The sequence below is a fragment of the Hippocampus bargibanti genome, linkage group LG13 (assembly GCF_051943395.1).
Source record: "Hippocampus bargibanti isolate YZ-2025 linkage group LG13, ASM5194339v1, whole genome shotgun sequence".
NCBI classification, from domain to species: Eukaryota; Metazoa; Chordata; class Actinopteri; order Syngnathiformes; family Syngnathidae; genus Hippocampus; species Hippocampus bargibanti.
In genome coordinates, this window is record NC_142746.1 from 9,316,688 (window position 1) to 9,336,781 (window position 20,094).

General features: G+C 40.6%; 1 protein-coding gene across 2 annotated transcripts; it reads right to left on the bottom strand.

The window, feature by feature from the left end:
• Positions 1-307: 307 nt before the first annotated feature.
• On the bottom strand, positions 308-19,263 carry pank1a (pantothenate kinase 1a). 2 transcript variants are annotated; one of them, XM_089012084.1, is made up of 8 exons: positions 18,430-19,263; positions 12,161-12,307; positions 11,285-11,490; positions 10,157-10,410; positions 7,861-8,037; positions 7,184-7,307; positions 5,918-6,043; positions 308-4,812 (listed from the first exon to the last, which is right to left on the bottom strand). In XM_089012084.1, the coding sequence occupies exons 1-8, from the start codon at positions 18,689-18,691 to the stop codon at positions 4,753-4,755; spliced, it is 1,356 nt and encodes a 451-aa protein (XP_088868210.1). In that variant the 5' UTR covers positions 18,692-19,263; the 3' UTR covers positions 308-4,752. The 2 variants fall into 2 exon arrangements, with proteins under 2 accessions (XP_088868210.1, XP_088868211.1); XM_089012085.1 differs by lacking the exon at positions 18,430-19,263 and adding an exon at positions 17,886-18,044.
• Positions 19,264-20,094: the final 831 nt, after the last annotated feature.

The window sequence follows — 20,094 nt, forward strand, 5'->3', positions numbered from 1 at the left end:
CCAGGCACACACAGACGCAAACACGGAGTGTTTACATGCCGGTGAAGAGGGGGGAGAATCCCTGCATTATTCCCAAAACTACACTTCAGTATGCATTGTGCGCGCGTATGCGTGTTGTCGTTAGTATAGCGTTTTATCTGACTTCCTTACCTTTGACTCCTACAGTGTAAAATGCAACATGTTACAAATCAATTTTTAAAAAGTTAGCACACTGAAAATAACATGTAAATAATCTAAAATCAACAACAAAAATATGTTGTTCTTGCAAATGCCAGTTTGTGAGTAATAAGTATTGAGACAGATTGCATCCAGTTTCACCTTTTATTCCATGGGAGAAAAAGTCTTGTTCACATCATTACATACGCATTGCACATGGCACGTTTTTTTTAGTTAAAAGCAGCAGAAATGACGAAACCAGCAACACCTTTCACAAACATCTCAAATTTGCTTTACATTCCCAAAAATAAATGTGAAAATGTATTTACCGCAGAGCTGTATCGTGTAACATATCATTGCAAGTGAATTGGTTCATGAGTCATGACAAACATGGTGATATATAAATACTTTTATTTCATTATTTACATCACTTATCATGCAGTTGCAATATTGTGATCGTGTGGGTATTTTTATCAACATTGTAATCACTTTTTTGTCAAATTGTGGATAGAATTTGCTTTTAATGGTGTTGTGGCAAAAAGCACTTAAATGTAATGTATTATTATTATTAATCACAAATGTTCATTTTAATTAATTGTTTTTCGTCCAACATATACATGTATATGGTATCGTTATTCCCTCGATATGACAATTATTAGACAATTGCTGTGTCATGATATCATTGCTATCGTGGCAAATAAATTATGTTAAAAGTCTAATGTAGGTTTTCCTTTGTAAGGCCAACTATATCTGGACATATTGGAGACTTTTTACCCACCAACATATAAATTACCAAACCGATGCTGTATTGTGATATCATTTTACACTATAAAATTGTTGGGGTATCATATCATGAGTTTTAATGATTTCCAGACATATTGCGACGTATGGCATATGATTTTCGTCCACGACATCGGCTATTCAGTGTGCCAATCTCACTAAGTATCACAATACAGACGATGTATGTGAAAGCTGGGCATGTTAAAACAAAAGACATGTTGCTGGTGTAGGATAGATCATTATGCATATTTACAAAAATCTACACACATATACACAACCAATTAAATATGTCAAGCATTCCAGACAATTGTTTTAATTCAACATTTTCTCTCCAGTATCACAAGTTTAAAGGCTTGGATTGGTCAACGGGATGCTTGTCTGACAACCAATGAGGATAAAAAAAAGATACATAATTTTAAACTTGTGCGGAGGAAATATGTCACAATAGGTGAGGTTGACTCGGATACAAAGCGCTCGCTGTCAAACATTTGTCAACCCAAACTGGTTTTAAATGGTGACACGCTTACACACAAATAAAAATCAGCAGGACACGAGGAAAAGGAGGACCAGGCTCAATGTATTTACTGTCACACCCACATATCCAAGTGATTTTTTTAGCATATGTCAAAGATCCTAATAGTACATGGACCTTAAATGGATATCAAAGATTTCAAATAAATGCACAAATTGCTTCCATGAATTAGGATGCTAACCGCATAGCAAAGTAGCTCACAGGTGAAAGTTATTTCAATCAAGGCATGGTCCCAGCACTTTGTTGTGTTAGCATTGTCGCTAACTCAGAAATCAACGCATAACATAACAATGTTGAATTGGAACGCAAAAAAAATTAATAATAATAATTAACACGTTAGCCGGATTATTGTAATATCAGATTACAAAAAAAGGTGTACTTTGAATTGCATGATTTTTTTTCTGCAAATAAAATTTGGAAGTAACCATCTCCTCTTAATTTTGGATTCTCTTATCATGAAAACTGGTGATTCGCTGACCAGCATTGAAATAGTTGGGTTAATTTTTGACTGAAATCGCTATAGTACATATCAGAAAAGCTACTAAAATCATAATTGTCTTGCCCACTGCCAAAGTGTCGGTGTGATTTTGTACATGTTTTTTCTTTGTAACTTTCAATTAAATAAGTAGAAATATTTTATCTTTCAAGGCAAGTGGTGTGTGTAAAAAATGTGTCAAAAGAAACAGCTGCATAAACACACATAAAAACATCCACACTGTACCGCCTCACTCTCAATTTGAGCCAGGAAAAACCTTTTGACTTTTACAATATTTATTAGCCATAAATATTCTGTCCTGTACTTAGTGTTTTTAAACCACAAAATGGCCCCACGGACAACATTTTGAGGTTCAGTTTTACCACTTGCTCGCAGTCATAACAGAACTTGTAAACCAACATAAAAAAACTAACAATTAAATATCACAAAGAAATAATTAAATAAAACAATCCAGTTGTATATACAGTATCCAATGAAGGTTGTTGAGGTTTTTCAAATTTTAGTACCACTGCGTAACTTGAGGGCTGACAGCGCTGACATGGAATGAGGGATTAATCTATTCGGCAATATTGCGGCCTCTGAGGTAGTATCAGAACCATAATAAAGGCGAGATTGTGTCAAACGGTAAGCCCGGGATAGGGTTGGGACAGGGTTGGGAAGACATGACACTCTTCTCACGCCTTGTTTTGTTGAAAGTAATTGTCACCGTTTGACAGCTATTGTATACACCTGTCCAAAGTAATATCAGAAACTGGAAGAGAAGTATGGCGGAATGGCACTGGAAGACAGTCAATTTTCTCGCCATATTGTGTTGAAAGCAATTGTCACCGACCGTCCTAATCATCCGTTACAGGCCTGTTGCTAACCATTCTGTGGACTCAACGTGTACAACAGGAAAAATACATTGAAATGAAAAAAAAGAACATGGATTACATGAGAGTTTGCAAACACGTAAGCCTGGACACCTACAGACGATGTGTGGATATTTGTGCGTGTGAGAGGGGGTGAGGTGAGGTCAGTGGGTTCGAGGCCACACTCGAAACATCACCAAGGCAACAAGCACCACAAAAACCGTTAGAAGAAAGAAAAGAGAGAAAAAGTTGGTTAGGTTCTGGCTGATGGTTAACGGATGGTAAAACTTTGAGCGAGCTAGCTGTTGAAAGGGGTGACATAAGGTGTCTATAAAAGTGCCTGCGTGGAAGGGTAAAGCGGGTTGTACGGGAAATGAATAACAAAAATACACAAAACAATGAGTACTCAAATGTTGTTTTGTACATGTATTATCTCCTCTAGTTGTGTCCTTTTGGTGTGTCTTGGGTCTGGTCTAACCAGATCATCCCCTTCTATGTATCGGTCAAGAGAACGTAATTAGGAACTGTGTTTGGCTTCCGGGCTAGCGCTAATAAAGAGCAACAAATTAGACAACCAAGAAAGGCCGCAGAATACCATTAAGTTTGTCGTCTAGAGTGGGTTTAAAAAGTAAGCGTGTATCTTGGCCTGCTAAACCAAAGATGTTATGCTAATGCTAACTCCATCTGGTTACATCCCCATTCCAAAGTTTTGTCTCACATAGTCATATTCTTACATGTCCAAAGACCAGAGCAGTGAGAGAAAGAACTTCAGTTTGATGAAAAACAAATTCCAGTGGCAATAGTAAATGCTGAAGCTTGATGATAAAATGTGTTGGCAAGAGACGTTACAGGGAAACTTAACGGAAGGGTGGATGAGATGGCACAGAGAAGCATGATAGTTGTAAGGAAAAACGCAAGAAGGTTTCAAATTTAGCATTCATCTGACAAAAGACAAAAACAATTAGTTGGACGAACAAGCAAGGCTTGGAAAACGAACAAATAGCCGAGTGCACTTTTCATGGTTCGGATTGACGCAAAACTGACGATGTGGGCTCACGCTACTAACAAATGCAAAACCGGCATGATGTAATATTTCAGAGATATTTAACTTGAAGGCGAGATAACACAAAGAAGTGTGACATAAGGCGTAAGGACAGTGACAGAGGAGCTAGAGATGGTCCACTTTTAGCATTTAAGCATAAAGTGTCAAGTGGATGTGGAAGGCCATGCTTCATTGTTACTTTGGCAGGTTTCTACTTCCTGGATTGCTAGTTGGCATTAGCTTCTCACACAAGCTTCCAAATGGCTACCTCTACTTTTAGCGACAACTCGATAAAGTAGGGCATGTTTAGTGTTTACTTTGCTCAGCTTGACGTTGGTTTAAAGACAAGTTCATAAATATTGGGACATGAGCAGCTCCGTCTATGCCCAAATGGCGCGATGGCGAGTAATAGCTTGGCGCCAGTAAAAACAAGGCAAGGAGATGCAAGACAAACACGAGAGATTCTACTTGAAGCGTAGCTCAGAAGAAGACACGATGTTGGTCCACGCTGGTAGTCACAAAGGGAAACAAAAGCAATAGGCCATGTGCAGTGACGTTCCTATTTTACCACGCGGGGGCAACTTTTGTATTAGTTTAGCAGCATTTTGGTGAATCCGCCTTTGAGTTCCTCTCATTTTTCAAGAGATCCCACCGTTTTCTGGGGGCGTGATGCTACAGTAACTCGTCAGTAAAATCTCGGGCTAGCACATATTCAATTAGCATAAATTAGTGATTACAATAATAAAACCTCTACGCTTTGATGACTATGTACACAAAGTCCCCCCCACACACACTCGCTTTCTCGTGTCTTGTAGTGATTCCCTTAGCAGCCTCTGCGGCGTTCGCAGGATTTCCAGAGTTGATGACATCACAGCATTGGAAGGAGAGGCGTCACTCAGGGGTCCTCAGTGGTCTTGAGAAGCTCCATGAGCGCGCCCACGGCTCCAAAGTAACCCTAAGGGGAAGCACAAAATGTGTTTGTTCTTGAGTACAGCTGTTCCTGATGTTAGTCAAGAAAAAGCACACAGTGTGTGACAATGCGTAGGGTGATGTTAGCGTTGCCGTGCTTTCTCGGCGATAATACCCTCACACACTGTACACTGCTAGCTGCTTTTCGTGAATCCAATTAAACAGAAGTTTTTCAACCTCATCTATTGCCTGAGACCATTGCTTTGACAAAACAGAAACACCCTTAGCCACAAGTAGCATACTGGTACTGGGACGCTAAGTCACACAAACGCACACCTCGTTCGTGTTTTTCGATGAGCTCCTTCTGCTCGACCGTACTTTTCTTTTGTGTCCTCTTTGGCTTAAGACTAGCCTGTTGTGGGGTCTTTTTCGGTCCCGAAAAAGCAAAAGTACTCCACTCGGTAACAAACCACATCTGCACTGAGTGCACTGAAAGAAAGTGGATGTGGAAAACTTGTCCGCCAGCCACAGTGGTGCTGTTTGACCGTGTGGTTTGGTGTTCTTCCGCCAAAAACTAGTCCGCCAGCCATAGTGGCGCTGCGTGCGTTTCCCGAAAACGAGTTTGTATGCCAAGATTATACTCTCGCGAATTTAATGTTCATAAGGCGAAAAGTTCGGAAGCTAAAGCGTTCGTAAGCAAATGTATCACTATATGACTTATTATGTTTCATCCGAGTTGTTGTGACCAAAGGACTGATTTGAATGTTCTGTAACTGGATTCATGCACTAATCACCACATTTGACATACGGTTGGTACGAATCTCAAGCAGATTTGAGTTTGAAAACAAATAAAAAAAATGTGTGAAGAGTGTTGCACATTGAAGGCCAACTGTTTGTGATGTTTGACAAGGAGCACTGAGAGAAGATGCACACTCTTAGATTATATGATGGTACTAGCTGATTGTTTTGGTACTTGCCAACTTGTACAATTACAATACAAGTGATAACACATGATGATAAGCAATTATGTTTCTGAGAGTCTTATGTTGTCCTGTTTTGTTTGCAGAGTACGCAATTGTATCCACATTGGAATGGTTGAGTGCAGCTTGTATTTGTGGAAGAGTTAATGGTGTTAAAATGTGACTTTTTACCTCATGCTCCAGGAAGAGTGCTCGTAGCTGTCCTTTGGACCAGAAGTCCACGGCGTAGGCCAGCAGTTTGGTAGACACCGTGTTGATTCGCAGAAAGTTGCCCACAAACACCACACGCTCAATTTTCTGCCAAGTCAAACGTTTCTTCATTGCCATCAAATTTATAAAAAGGGTTATATATGTACCACACATCAATAAATGGTATCTCTGTGTCATCAACTTCAAATACCAAGGTGAAAAGTCAAGTCCTCGCCTAGATGGTGGTGCAGATGAGCTAACTCAATTGGACTGAGATTTGGGTACAACGTGGATCAAATCATGAATCGATCTAAATTACCACAGATTCCAAAAAAGGTGGGGGGGAGGGGTAATTCACGATAATGTCTGCCATGTGCACATTGTTTATTTTTTTTACATTTCTAAAAGTGAAAAAAATAGTGCACAGGCTGTGAGTTCAAGACCCGGTCCGGCCTCACTGTGTGGAGTTTGCCTGTTCTACCTGGGTCTATGTGGGTTTTCCTCGGGTCCTCCAGTTTCCTCCCACATTTCAAAAACATGCATGGCAGGCTCTAACTCTCAAAACACTCTAAAAATATTCCCTCGGTGTGGTTGTGTGAGCGAATGGTTGTTTGTCTTTGTGTGCCCTGCGATTGGCTGGCAACCAATTCGGGGTGTGCCCCGCCTGGTGCGATAGGCTCCAGCACCCCCACGCGACCCCAATGAGGAATAAGTGGTACGGATAATGGATGGATGCATTATGTATTGATGAAGATGGGATTTATTATCAGTTTTGTATTTTAATCTAGTAAAAATAAAAGATCAGTTACTTTATAACTATATTTAAAAATGTGTTATTGTATTTAAAAAAATCAAATTTTAACTGGCAAAAAGATGACATTTTTGCTATGACTCATGAGGGAAAGCACTATAAAAATAAAAAACAAGGATGGACGTATATGGTAAATAAAGCTGACAGAAATAATTTTAAAAGAAGTCCTTAAAATAATCAATGAATGATTCAAATAATTCTATAGTATTAAATACAGATATTTAAAATAGTCATAATACAATCTCTAACCTATTTCTGTTTCATGCCAACATCTATGCTGCAGCTCTGCGTACCGTGATAGCCCTGTACAATGCTGCTTGATCGCCATTGCCACAAGGCAACACTGTAAAGAAGCCCACCGCACGCAGAAAGTCACACGTCCTGCCCTTTCACACCTTTAAAACGCATCGTTGGGATTTTTTTCCGCCGGCATTTACCTCATTGACGGCGCACATGCGCGCGATAGAACCAATGTTATTTGTGATGGTGACCAGCGTGGCTCGCGCCAGGTCTTCTTTGCTGATGGTGTCGCGCTTCTCTTTGCCCATCATGTGACCAAAACTGACAAAGAAGAAGATTACATTCAGTGTACAGATATGTGTTTTTATTGTTGTTGTTGTTTTTTGTTTAATGATAAGAGATAACAAAACAGTGACAAGCGATAAGAAATGTTTTCAGTCTAACTTTTGCTTCGCCACTTACCTTTGAGACCTTTGAGCTGATCTTAATGTGAGATCAACAGGCAAAAAGTCTGACTTGGTTTTGAGTCGTTAGCTGTATTTCTACCAGGCCTGAAAATAAAATATTCATCCCTCCTCGTTTACAAATTAGAACATGATTTCAAACAAATTTACTGTCTGTCAGTTTTCTTGGCAATATCAAATTAATCTATTGACAGACCTTTTTGGACAAACTAGCCACTATTAGTACACTGTTCTTGTGCTAATTGTAAAACAACGAAAGCATAATTTTGGTACAATCATGTGGGAAGGCGGTTCTATGTTGAAATGAGTCGCGGAATTTGTGCAATCCTCTACTTCCTAATTCCTGAATAGAGATTTTAAAGAGGCCCAAATGCATTGTGGGAAATGTGGTGCTGGCGACACTCACACACCTGGATGCCACAGCCGAGCCCTGCAAGCCAAAGCGCTCGTAGTCGCCGCCGTAGATGTCCTTGACCAGCTTGTCCACGTTGGTGGAGTCGCCCTTGCTTGCCATTTCCAGCGCTTCCTCAAAAGTCTCGCAGCCCGTCAGTAGGCAGCAAAGGCCGAGGAATGTACCACCTCCCAGACTAAGGGATAAAGGACACTTTATATAAATAAATAAGATTTACAGTGAGCAATGCTTTGGAGCCTAAATGCCTGACCCCTACTTATTTGCATTTTTTTTTAACTTAACCAACATTATTGATGGTTTTGCTGTTAATCTCGTTTCCAATCACATTACAAATAGAGGGTACCAAATGTGTTTTTTTTTCTTTTTGGGGGGAATTTTAAATAATACAGTAAAGTATCACAACCCAAAAACAACACTAGAGGGCGATGAAGTGCAATAATCTGCGAAGGGAGGTGGGAGGGTAGGCAATATAAATACTGTAGCTCCAAATACACATTTAAATTAATTCAAATAAACACAATTTCACCTCAGGGAAGACAAAAAATAACCGTGTCTGCTGTTTTTTTCCATTTGTGTTCCCAGGAACTTGTCTAGTCAAAATTAAACGCACAATTAACTCATTCACTGCCATTCTCAAATTTATTTGGGAATTGAAAAGCATGACGTGGAGCCCCTTTCCTGAATTTGTTCGGGTTTATCTTGCGGTGGGTGCCGATCAAGCGCTGGTCAGACCTAGGGCAATGTTTTTCCCTCCCACGAGGGGGCAACATTTGCCTTTTGTACAGCCGCCCCAACAACTGAAGATATATATTCAACAAATAAATACATAAATAAAATAAAAAATAAAAAGAAGGGTCTAAAACAAAGTGTTATCGAAAATTATGAAAATGAACAAACTTGATGTGAAAACTAATCACAACTAACTAGATTTTGAAAATGAAAACTCAAAACAAAATTAAAATAGACTGCATACATCAAATAAAAATAGCCTGCACCATGTATTAAAAACACAAAAAAAGATTTCAAAAAACAAGTATCATTTACTTAAATGGCCTAATATTTGTGAATTTATTAGTGCCGCCAATAAGTCCTACCCTTGGCAAGACCTCATTCCAGAACAGCTTACTGCCATTCACAAATGTATTCAGGAATTGAAAATATGACGTAGAACGCCATTCCCAAATTTGTTTGGGTTTTGTTTTTTCTTGTTTGAGTGCCGATTAAGCGCTGGGCCTGGCCTCTGGCAATGTTTTTTCCCTTCGACAAAGGGCAGCATTTCCCTTTTTTCCATGTTAGTGCTTTGTTCCAACTTCAGCTGTTGTTAAAGCGTTATATAAACCAATAGGTATGGATGACATTGTATTTTGGACAGTCGCCCTCATTTCAAGCTCATATTACTCCAGACCGATTAACTCTCTTTTCTGATGAAGGAAGAGAGTCTCAGGTTTCTTACGCTGCATTGAATGTTTATGTAGTCCTAAAACTCAATATGCTGTGGGTCCTGCAATTTGAGTGAAAATGACAAAAACCCTGGCACTGGTGTGCACACATTTTTGCACATAGTCTGGCAGTGAATGAGTTAACTCAATTAAACTTGTAAATATTAACTACAAAAAGACCATTGATAGGATTACAGAGACAGTTATCGCCGAATGGAAGTAATGTGGGAAAACTTCCCATGTGTCATAAAAATACTTCTCTAATCTTACCTTATCTGTTGCGTAATGCAGAGAGATGTTACATAAAGATGAGCGATGTAAATACATAAACTATGCTCACCTTTAGCACATTTCGAAATGACAGAGCAGCTTCATCAGTCATATATTTAACAGCGAGGGGAAACAGAATTGTTTTTCATCTCAAAAGCCGTTTGTAGGTGTTCTTACCACAGGTACATTAGTATTACAAAATACATCAATACTATGGCTATAATTTTTAAGACTATCCAAAGTGGCTAAATACATATAAACCAGAAAAATATACTCCACAAAATAGAGTCAAACGAAACTTATTTTTACAATTATTTTTGGCATGAAAGCATATGGTGCGCAATATTTAATGTAAAATCAGAATCAGAATCAGAATCATCTTTATTGCCAAGTATGTAGAACACACAAGGAATTTGTTTCCTGTAGAACACGCTGCGCTAGTATCGTCGTCAAAAAATAGCAATAATTGGATGAAATTCCAAATGTTTATTCTTTAAGTAAAACAAAAAAAATACAAAAGAATTACATTAATTTAGGATGTATTCCACAAGGTATCAAGTAAATTATTACTTGAAATTAACTGACCTGGTCCCGGTGACGCGTTTGTAGTTGTCCTCAGAGTAGACGGCCAGGATGGAGACGCCGGAACCAATGTTGACGAGCAGCATTGGGAAAGGGTTGTCCAGCGTGCATTGCTGCTTCACACAGCTCTGCGTGTCCGAGGGGTTGTGGAAGTAGTAGCATTCGGGGTGGCCGTTGAAGCCCACCTTGTCCATGAACAGCAGCCCGCGGATCAGGCAATCCAGCTCATCCAACTTGAGCAGCTCAAGATTGGCCAACTGCAAAAGAATGCAGGACAGCGTTGAGATTGCGGATGACGGTGTTCACTGCACTTTTATTGAGTTTCTCAGGCAAAAAAAAAATCATGGCTGTTTCTGTGGTAACAAAAAAGTTACACTTGCCTCTAACAAAATTATCCATAAAACAAAGTCAAGTATGCATTATATAGCTAACAAGGTTGTCTGGCGAATGTCTGTTAGCTTAATGCTAACACACAAGACAAAACGCAAGAGAAAGGCTAAAAAAAACTAGCATAAATGTTATAGTGCTACTACTGAAGCCCAACCAATTGCTGGTTCAGTCGGTTGACTTAACTTATACAATCCCTACTGTCCAGACGTGGCGGTGCCAGACTCTGCTATGATAGGTCCCTGCTCTCAGGTTGGGGAAGCAGAGGATTATTCCCTAAGGCTACACTGATTACTTCTATTGTCCTGACTGATTAATTCTAGTATCCTGCCTGATTATGGGATCTACGATTGGCCTGATTGCCCCATTTGCTGTGGTGTGTGTGTGTGTGTGTGTATGTATGTATGTATATATATATATATATATATATATATATATATATATATATATATATATATATATATATATATATATATATATATATATATATTATATGCCATATTTTTACTGCCTTTTTTTTACTCTCTTCTGAGTTTAGAAAATATGCATACTTACGGGTCAGCACAAATGGATTGGCATGATTAGTATCTTGTTTCTTTTTATAATCTTTTATTCGTGCTATTTTTGTTCATAGAAAACACAGGTTGAATGTTTCTTTTGGGTTTGACCCCGCATGCCCCGATATCTAGGCGATGAATAGTCCGCTGGACTGAACGATTAGCATGTCTGTCGAGAAATACTCACGGTGCGGAAATCGTCCTCAAACTTGTAAGCGCCGCCGCCGGTGGCACAGAGTGTTGTGTGCAAACTGGAAAAGTTCTTCTCGTGGCCCATGTGGATGAAGCGCGGCATGGCCTGCGTGGGAAAGCGGATGAAGTGCAGGTTGCCCGTGCGGCCACACATGGTCAGGTTGCGCAACTCCAGGTGGACGTCGCGCACGCCCGTCTTACCTAGCAGGAAAGACATTGTCTTACATGGAAGCCCACAATCATGCGTACATTCAACCTTTGTCCGTTTGCATTTTATTTGTGGGGAGCATTCACCAAAAGCCGCATGGTTCGTTTTTAATTTAAAAAAAAATCAATTTCTACACATTAATATGCTTTTATTTTGTAAACTCTTTATTTTTTACAAAGGTTTAGAATGACTCTTCCTTAAAATATGCACTAATTTCTGTCACTTTGTCATGGGACTTGATATGCGTTAACATTAAGCAAACAGACTCTTGGAAGAACAAATTATATGTCTCTCGGTTGGAAAATTAGGCTTTGAATTTATCAAGGTTAGTTGACTTTTGGTACGTTTAGAGTAAACTTCAAAAGAGAATGACAAACAGCTTGAAGCCGTCACACCTTGCATCATTTTTTTTTCTTTCTTCAAATTGTGTCTTCTTCACAGCAAGAGAATCAAAGCAGATGCTAATGAATACTTCAGTGTGTGAAAGTAAGAAGAGTATAATCTTCAAGTACACTGTGGAGGAGGTAAAACAAGTTAACAATATATTTTTTTGCCTCTGTATACTTCTGAACTCTTGCAGACGGGGAGGGTTGACTTCACAGTATACATAGGTACTGTATAGTGTGGAATTGTTTTGTTTTGTTTTGTTTTGTTTTGTTTTACCATAGGCTACATTTGAGGTAAGGTATCTGCGGATGGACTTGAGGTTCTCCACCTCCTCCTGCTCTTCTTCTGCTGTAATGTCCACCGGCTCGAAATAGACCAGCTTGACTAGCGTTCCACCGATGTCCATCCCGAACCATGGGAACGCTAATGGGAGACAAGGGAGAATGCGTCATTTCTTTTGAACTCCGCTATTAAAAAAAAGGCTATCATATAACAATGGCTTATCGCATGACATAGGTGGTATCGCTTGGGAGTCCTTTTCAGGTTCCAGCAGAAACAGCCAACCTCTTACACTCCCAAAATCACCGTCAATCATCCCCTTTTATTGTCATTCTCACACTTCCTGTTGTCTTGGTGCCAATATCCGCTAATCCCAATTTGACGACTGACGCGGGGAAGGTTTACTAAAGGTAGAGTGGAGCCGGTTGTTTTTGTGGGGCGTGAATCCATGTGGTGATGATATTTCCACCAATTAGAGCGCTTCCTCAAGAACAATGCAAAGCTTGTTGGGCGAAGGCACATGGTTACTTCAACATTGCGCTCCTGTCATAAACCAGTTTAATCCACGTGAAGATAAAAAAAAGTAAAACATAAAATGTTAGTCATTTTTTATACACATGCAATATCCAGAGCATTGTTGACCATGTCCAGTCCTCCAGAGTCCCTGACTAGCCTTTTTTTAGCTGTTTTCTTCCTCCAGCTGACCCATTTCAAACAATCACCCCATCGGCAAGCTATGCTTAAACCAGATAGCGAACCAGATTATGAAGGACTGATCAATGTGCTGATGTGCTTTTTTTGCGCCTGTAATGGGCAGCATTTTCACAGCCCTGCTTTGTTCAGCGGAAAGGTCGGTGCTGTTGGATAGTCTGTGGTTAGATGAATGCATGGCTAGAGGAGCCCGCGATGAGAAGAAAGGAGCATCAGCGCAGAGCGCCGATGCATATGTGGAACTGTCGCGTCTTGGAATTGAAGCGGATGTAGGTGGGATATTTTCGTTAATGGATGCTACAGCTTCGTGTTTGCTTTCAGCATTTAGCTTGTAGCGGACGTGTACATTTCACGATGACGTCCCTGATCCACTGGTGAAAAGGACGCTTTGATCCTCTCCTCTTTCATCTAGAACTGCTTCATACAACAAAGAGGGCGAAAAAAAGTGCTTAAGATTGAATGACGGTCTGTGTCTTTTGTGCCACATAATTTAGTTAGCTTTTTGTTGTTATTTTGATTTTAGGATGGTGCCGCGAGAGTGGCTGCCTTTACAGCAGCTCCTGTATTTTGTTTTTCTACTTCTTCATTTTCTTTCCTCTTACATTCATCACTTTGCTGCTGTGAAATGTAAATGTCTCCACTGCGAGACTAATAAAGGTTAAACCAATTCAATCCAACCTGATTTATGTCAGTATCTGACCAATGGGATCTTTTTAGGATGCGATTAGGGAAACGTTCCCAGAAAATGCCTTTTCCATGTCATCACAACAGCCCCGGATAGAGCAATCACGAGAGTTTCTTTCCATGGCATCGCACCTGCTGCTCGTGACAGAGCCTATGAATAAAGCCTGTCCTGTTTCCGAACCTGGCCGGGTCGCCTCGACTCTTGTTCCGCTACCCCCTCACCCACTGACCTGATCTCAGGTCCGTAAACATGTGCTCACCCTCCCGAAAAACACAACAGCAAACAATACTGATGAAAGATATCCCATCCATATCAGAAGGACTTCTTTGTCTGCACTTGCAACAGGAATCGGTTGACTATGTATCGAAAACATATGCAAAGCTTATTCGGACCATCTTGTACAGAAAAATTAACACAGGAGTGGACACTTGAATCATCACAATGCACAAATAATTGATGTGCCCGTAAAATCAATTTTAATTTGCAAGACCATAGGCCACAAAAAATTATTCACCAGAGCTTTTTGTTCAGAGGTTCAAGGGATATCATACAAATTTCTCAATTGTAATTTACATTTTGCAAGTAAGAAAGTAAGGGGCTAGGTTCCAAAATAAAATCTGAAACTGCGAACAGGCACAGGTCCAAGAAAACACATTTAATCTGGTTTTTTTCATTCTTTAGTTTAAAATCCCACACACTGTACCTGTTTTATCGGTCACTTCATTGAGTAGCAAATGAGCAACACAACTTGTTTCTGTACAGACAGAAACTGATTTGTCATTCTTATCACCTGCAAACATACGCACATGCAGATGTTTTGCCATCCAGCCAAGAATCAACATGACAAGGGAAGAAGATTTGGGAGTGGTTAGTGCTTAGTGCGTTGCTCCATGTAGATTAAAAGACTATTTGTGTGTGTGTGTGTGTGTGTGTGTGTGTGTGTGTGTGTGTGTGTGTGTGTGTGTGTGTGTGTGTGTGTGTGTGTGTGTGTGTGTGTGTGTGTGTGTGTGTGTGTGTGTGTGTGTGTGTACGTGTGGGCGTGTTAATAGCTGGTCAATATATTAGATCTTACCGATCAGACACTTAGCATGACTCGGCTTTTTCTATTTACTTTCCAACAAACGAACCTTTAAGCTCATCTTTGACCCGAGTCACGTGTATGTGTGATAAGAAGACGAAAAGGCTCGTTTCAAGTGACACATGGGATGTTTGAAGATTCGTCCCGTTTGATTCAGGGCTTGTTGGCATTCAACTTTATGAATCGATGTATTTCTTTTTTTTAACTGGTGAAACCTAAGAACAGATATGCCTTCTGCCAGAACGAGGCAAAATCATTCCTCAACTTTCTGAGCGTCCTGTCGTGACTGGAGGCTGAAGCAGGCACTCGTCAAATAAAACCAAACTCAACTCAATATTTGCAATTACTGCATCGTCTTCAAGGATAAACAAGAGCTCTATTTGATTACAGGCATGGTTGTACAACAAGTCGAGTGAGACGGACAGGCTTCTTCTGAGTGCTTTTTATTAGGAGGAAGGAGGGGGGGTATACATTTCATGTTGGTGACAAAGTGCAAGGTTTTATTTCACTCATGAAAGGACATAGCTGAACAATAAAGCCGGTGTCAAGTATTTACTGGATTGGGAAATGTTCCCTATGCTGCATTGCAATTCTAACCAATTTCACCCTTTTATGAATCGATAACATTTTTTAAATTAAGGAAGTACCTACCACAAATGCTCCCTTGCTTAATTTATGCTAAATATCCCTTGCTGAAGATTTTGATCCAGTTGCCGTTTGTCGCCATGGTGCACAATGCATTGTTTGTGTGTTGCGTTGTCTGCTCAAAGCCACGTGGACTCCTCTTTCTAAGCTGCTCTCAAAACTTTCATGTACACTTTTCAGTCACGGTATAGTCCGAAGCACGAAACAGGCTTCTGATTGGCTGTCATGCCGAGTATGCAAATTGCCAAACGAACGATCGTTTGGCATACTCGGCACGGCAGCCAATTAGAAGCCTGTTTCGTGCTTCGGACTATACCGTGACTGAAAAGTGTACTCGAAAGTTTTGAAAGCCGCTTAGAAAGAGAAGTCCACATGGCTTGTAGCGGTTTGCTCGTAGCTTTTGTTTTATTGAAGAAAACAAACATTTGATTTGATTTTTATTTTATTTTTTTTCTTGAAGAAGTTGTCGGCCACGTGGGCCGAGACATTTTGAAAGTTATACGCCCAACGTAAAAGTTGTACGCCCCGGGCCACCGGGCAGATGTAATTTCAAACACTGCAGAAACCATTTAAAGAAGTCAACGATAACTGTTGATTTAAGTGTTGGTTACATTACTATCACAAGGAATTTGGAAACAATAAATGCTTTGAATATATCTCTTATTTATTACTTATGAGAATTTAGAATCTTGGTCGACTTTTTAAAAACGATCATGGAAGTGAATAATATGCTTTTACAGGGCCACATAAAATCATGTGGCAGGCCAGATCTGGCCCCTGGGGATTGAGTTTGACACCGGTGCTATAACCCGATTACATGATCAGCTATCCACGGTTGTGGATAGGTGCTATCAGCTATCCACAACCGTGGATAGCTGATAGCACCTTTGTCCCTGGAAGGGTTAATTTTTTTGGCGTAACAAGTACATTGTTTGCTGTTTTTCATTCTATTGGCATTGTTCTGCAGCATGTTAGGCGCAGTGCAGTGTGGTGCAGGACACAAATCTGGGGTAAAAAAAACAATAATAATAATAATAATAATAATAATAATAAACAAAAAATACACAATTTGGGGGACAAAACATCCCTGCTGAAATGCTCTCAGTGGCATTTGGTCGGATGGCTGACTTGCTTTACGACAACATAGCCATAAACGAGGAGGACGGGAGGTGGTCTACAAGCAGTACTCCCCCCCTCCCGCCCCTTACCACGATTACATAAGGGGGCTGGGGGTTGGGTTCTTTAATAGGTCGGTTTGCCGGCTGGACAGTTTGCTTATTTCAATGCACATTCATTGCTAATCTTGTCAAAGTTCATATTTATCACCAGGGTATCTACTATATGTACAATTGGAAGGTTTTGGTCAACTGTGTATGGTTATGGTATGTAGGTTCAAAAGTCACTTATAAATGAAATGTATTATTATTTGTTTAAATAAAAAAAAACATCGCTTTTTTGATGCGTAGTTGGCTTCATACATTTTGTTGATACAGATGCCAAAACTCTCACCCAATGAACAGCAATATATCGTAAATACAGTACATGATTTCCCCCAGCCAATCAGAAAAGAACAATTGATATCAGAATATACAAAATGGAAAATCATAATACTGGCATATACTGGTACTGTCATGATTTTGACAAAAGAAAACTGTTTGGGATGCTTCATTTTTTGAAAATTTTCATGAGGACCATCATTATTTCACTAATATTGATCTTACACTTGCTCAGAGACTAAACTTCAAAATTATTTGCTTGGCAAGTGCCAAGCTTGATGTGAATTTCAAAACATCAAACAGATAAGGTGACAACATGCTCATATTTCTGCAGGTTCAACGTCATGCCCAAAAAACTTTAATCATTTGAGACCAGATAAAATTAATTGTATGTATGTGTGTGTGTGTGTGTGTGTGTGTGTGTGTGTGTGTGTGTGTGTGTGTGTGTGTGTGTGTGTGTGTGTGTGTGTGTGTGTGTGTGTGTGTGTACTAAAAAAATATACATATACTACACATATGTGTATTTTCAGCTTTCGAGATACACCTCATATGAGAAGAGAGTATTTTTTTCGGGCAAATGTTGCATTTTAAGGAGGATCGACTCATTGAAGAACAAAACACATGTAAATATGTATGCAAATGAACAAAGTGGGACCACCGCAGCCTCTGATCGAACCAGGAAGAACCCTGCTCAAGTATCAGATCAATTTCAGAACAAATAAAGTGGTGATGAGGAGCAATGTACCTGTTCACAACAATATTAATTTATCAAGAACCAAATAACTGCAGTTCCCTTGACAGTGAAAACACAAATGACGATGTACACACCCAGTGCCCCCACTTCCCCGCCCCCTTTAAGTTAGGAATGTTGACAGTCTACACTTATCACCAAGCCCCTGAACGTACCAGCTTCACAATAATGTCTGGTTTTGTCATAACAACAAGCCCTCCTCTGTTCATCTCAACAATGCGCAATGAGGCATCATACCGGAGAGACTTTAACCCCTGTAAAGTTATCATTGCCGTAAATGTGAGTTAAATATTAAGATATTGTGGAATACTAAGTGTAGACGCATCAAAAATATGGCAACAAATATTAAGACTTACCAGGTTTCTTTTGATTTCTCAGCTTCATTTTGAGACAAAATATCAGTGCATCAATTAAAATACGATTAGTGAACTGTACCAAAACTGAAAAATATCTAAGTCTGAAGCCAACTCTCGCACTTGACAATATTCTGCACAAATAAAAGCCTCACCAAGTTTTGAACAGTGATTTTCACTCATATTGCTCAGGAACGCTGGGTAAATAAGAGGGCGTGGCTTAGTCTCATTCGCACGCTGGCCTGGAGACAAGAATCGAGCGCTGATTGGCCTACTTCAGCCAAGCCCACTTATCAGGAGCTTTTGCACCGCTGAGTGCTGACCAATCAGAGAACGACCAAGACAACCAAATGTATATAAAGTCCGAAATCGCGACAGGGAGTGATTACAAACCAAGAGGACAGTAAAGGAGAAACAAAATCATGACTGTTCAACGAAAGCATAGAGTAGTCATCCATTAGCCACTTTCGCAAAAATGAATGTCAAAATACTGCGGCGTTTTTTTGCTAAATGTCATGACACCTCCCAAAGTGTGGCCCTCACTTACGTGGTCTGTGCCGCCTCGTCGACTCTGTCCTCCTCCGAAGCCTGCTTTTCTTAGCCGGCGAGCCGTTGCATTCCACACTATCCCCTCGGTGCATGTGGCGGGTGTTCTCGTACTGGTTGCCGCTGCTGCTGCTGGGCGAAGCGAGCGCTCCCACGCACCCGTTGATATGCCCGTTGTAGCTCCTCTGACTCGGGCCGTTGTTGACTCGGAAGTGTCCAGACGTCGTTCCCTTTTTGTCCACCATTGACTTCGCGTTATCCATAGCAGCAGCGAGGGCTACCCTACCTTAGCCTCGACAAGCGGGAGCGAGCCGCCAGATACTGGGTAGGAATGTTCCTAGTTTACCACTAACATCTACGGGTGCCGAGAAGCGAGCAGCAAAAGCTAAAGTAGCCTAGCTTTGGTTTAGCAACTATGGGTAGAAAGAAACCCGAGAGCTAGTTAGCGTTCGCCAGTACACGGTAGCTCCGAAGTAACAACCGCGCTGTCCTCCTAAATGAGCCGAACCGTGGCCCCTCTTGGTGGGTCGAATGTATTTTATCCCAGCTGACGTTATTTTTTTAGGAGAACACCCACCGGCGACATTGATTGTTGCTAAACAAAGCCAGCACTCGCTTCGAGGTCACTCGCGGTCATTTCCCTACATTATGAGACGGGCAGAACTGATCAACCTCCGCGTCGTCTTCGACGTCACGCAGTGAAGCCGCGAAAAACCTGTTCACCTCCTTGGACCGTTTTTTTTTTTCGTTCCAAAATACACGGCTCCACGTTGCCTCATCCGATCAGCTTTATCGACGGAGGTGTCTTTGCCATCGCAAGCCAGCAGGCAGACTGACAGGCCGGCGTGGAGTGTGCAGCTGCGGCGGGCTTTATTTTTATCTGAGCCGCTGTCATTCCCTGTGCAACGTGCAGCGCGCCCCTCCCCTCACTTCTCTTTTCTTAAGGCTTTTCCCTTCAAAGGGGTCGCCACAATAAAGCAATGTCCTCCACCTTCAGAGGTTTGATTTGCATGTTTGCTTTGGCCAAACTTTTACGTCGGATGCCCTTCCTGACACAACCCTCTGGATTTATCCGGGCTTGGGACCGGCACAGTAAGACACTGGCTTGTGTCCCCTTGTGGCGACAGAACAAGCAACTCTATGAACTTAATAAAGATGAAGATGCTCAGTAAAAGGCTCCCAAACACAAAATGGTCATCGGCACGATTTAATGACAATGCTCTGATCTTACTTTGAAATAGCCATCTCTTGCCGTACATGACATCACAAACAGAACTTTAAAGTCCTTTACGATGCGTTATCTTCAAGTCAAAGAATTTGTTCATACATAAAACATTTTCGTTTTTCTTTAGTTACTAAACAATCAATCATGTGGTATGTTGATATTCTCTAGAGAAGACAAAGAGAACAGATTTAGCACCCGAATGATGTGCACAAATCCGCCTGTCAACACGCACTCGCGAAATTTTGCTGTTCTCGTATGCCAGGCAAAATTAGACATCGGTCGGCTCAATGCAAGAATGCCAAGCAAAATGCAGAAAAGGTGCACAGGTCTACAAAAAAAGACAAGTGACCTGAGCGTAGCTTTTGCAGCGTTAAAAGACACAACAAAAACAATGATCATTCATTTTTGGTCCCTCTAATTCTATTGAGTAAAAATAACTAT

What these genes read in the sequence shown, in the direction of transcription:
- pank1a (XM_089012084.1), bottom strand. Translation starts at nt 18,691, where the DNA reads ATGGATAACGCGAAGTCAATGGTGGACAAAAAGGGAACGACGTCTGGA. An exon ending in GGCTCGGCTGTGGCATCCAG is followed by an intron (nt 7,308 to 7,860) that starts GTGTGTGAGTGT and finishes CTTCTTTGTCAG; the next exon opens with TTTTGGTCACATGATGGGCA. An exon ending in GCATGTGCGCCGTCAATGAG is followed by an intron (nt 6,044 to 7,183) that starts GTAAATGCCGGC and finishes TTGACTTGGCAG; the next exon opens with AAAATTGAGCGTGTGGTGTT.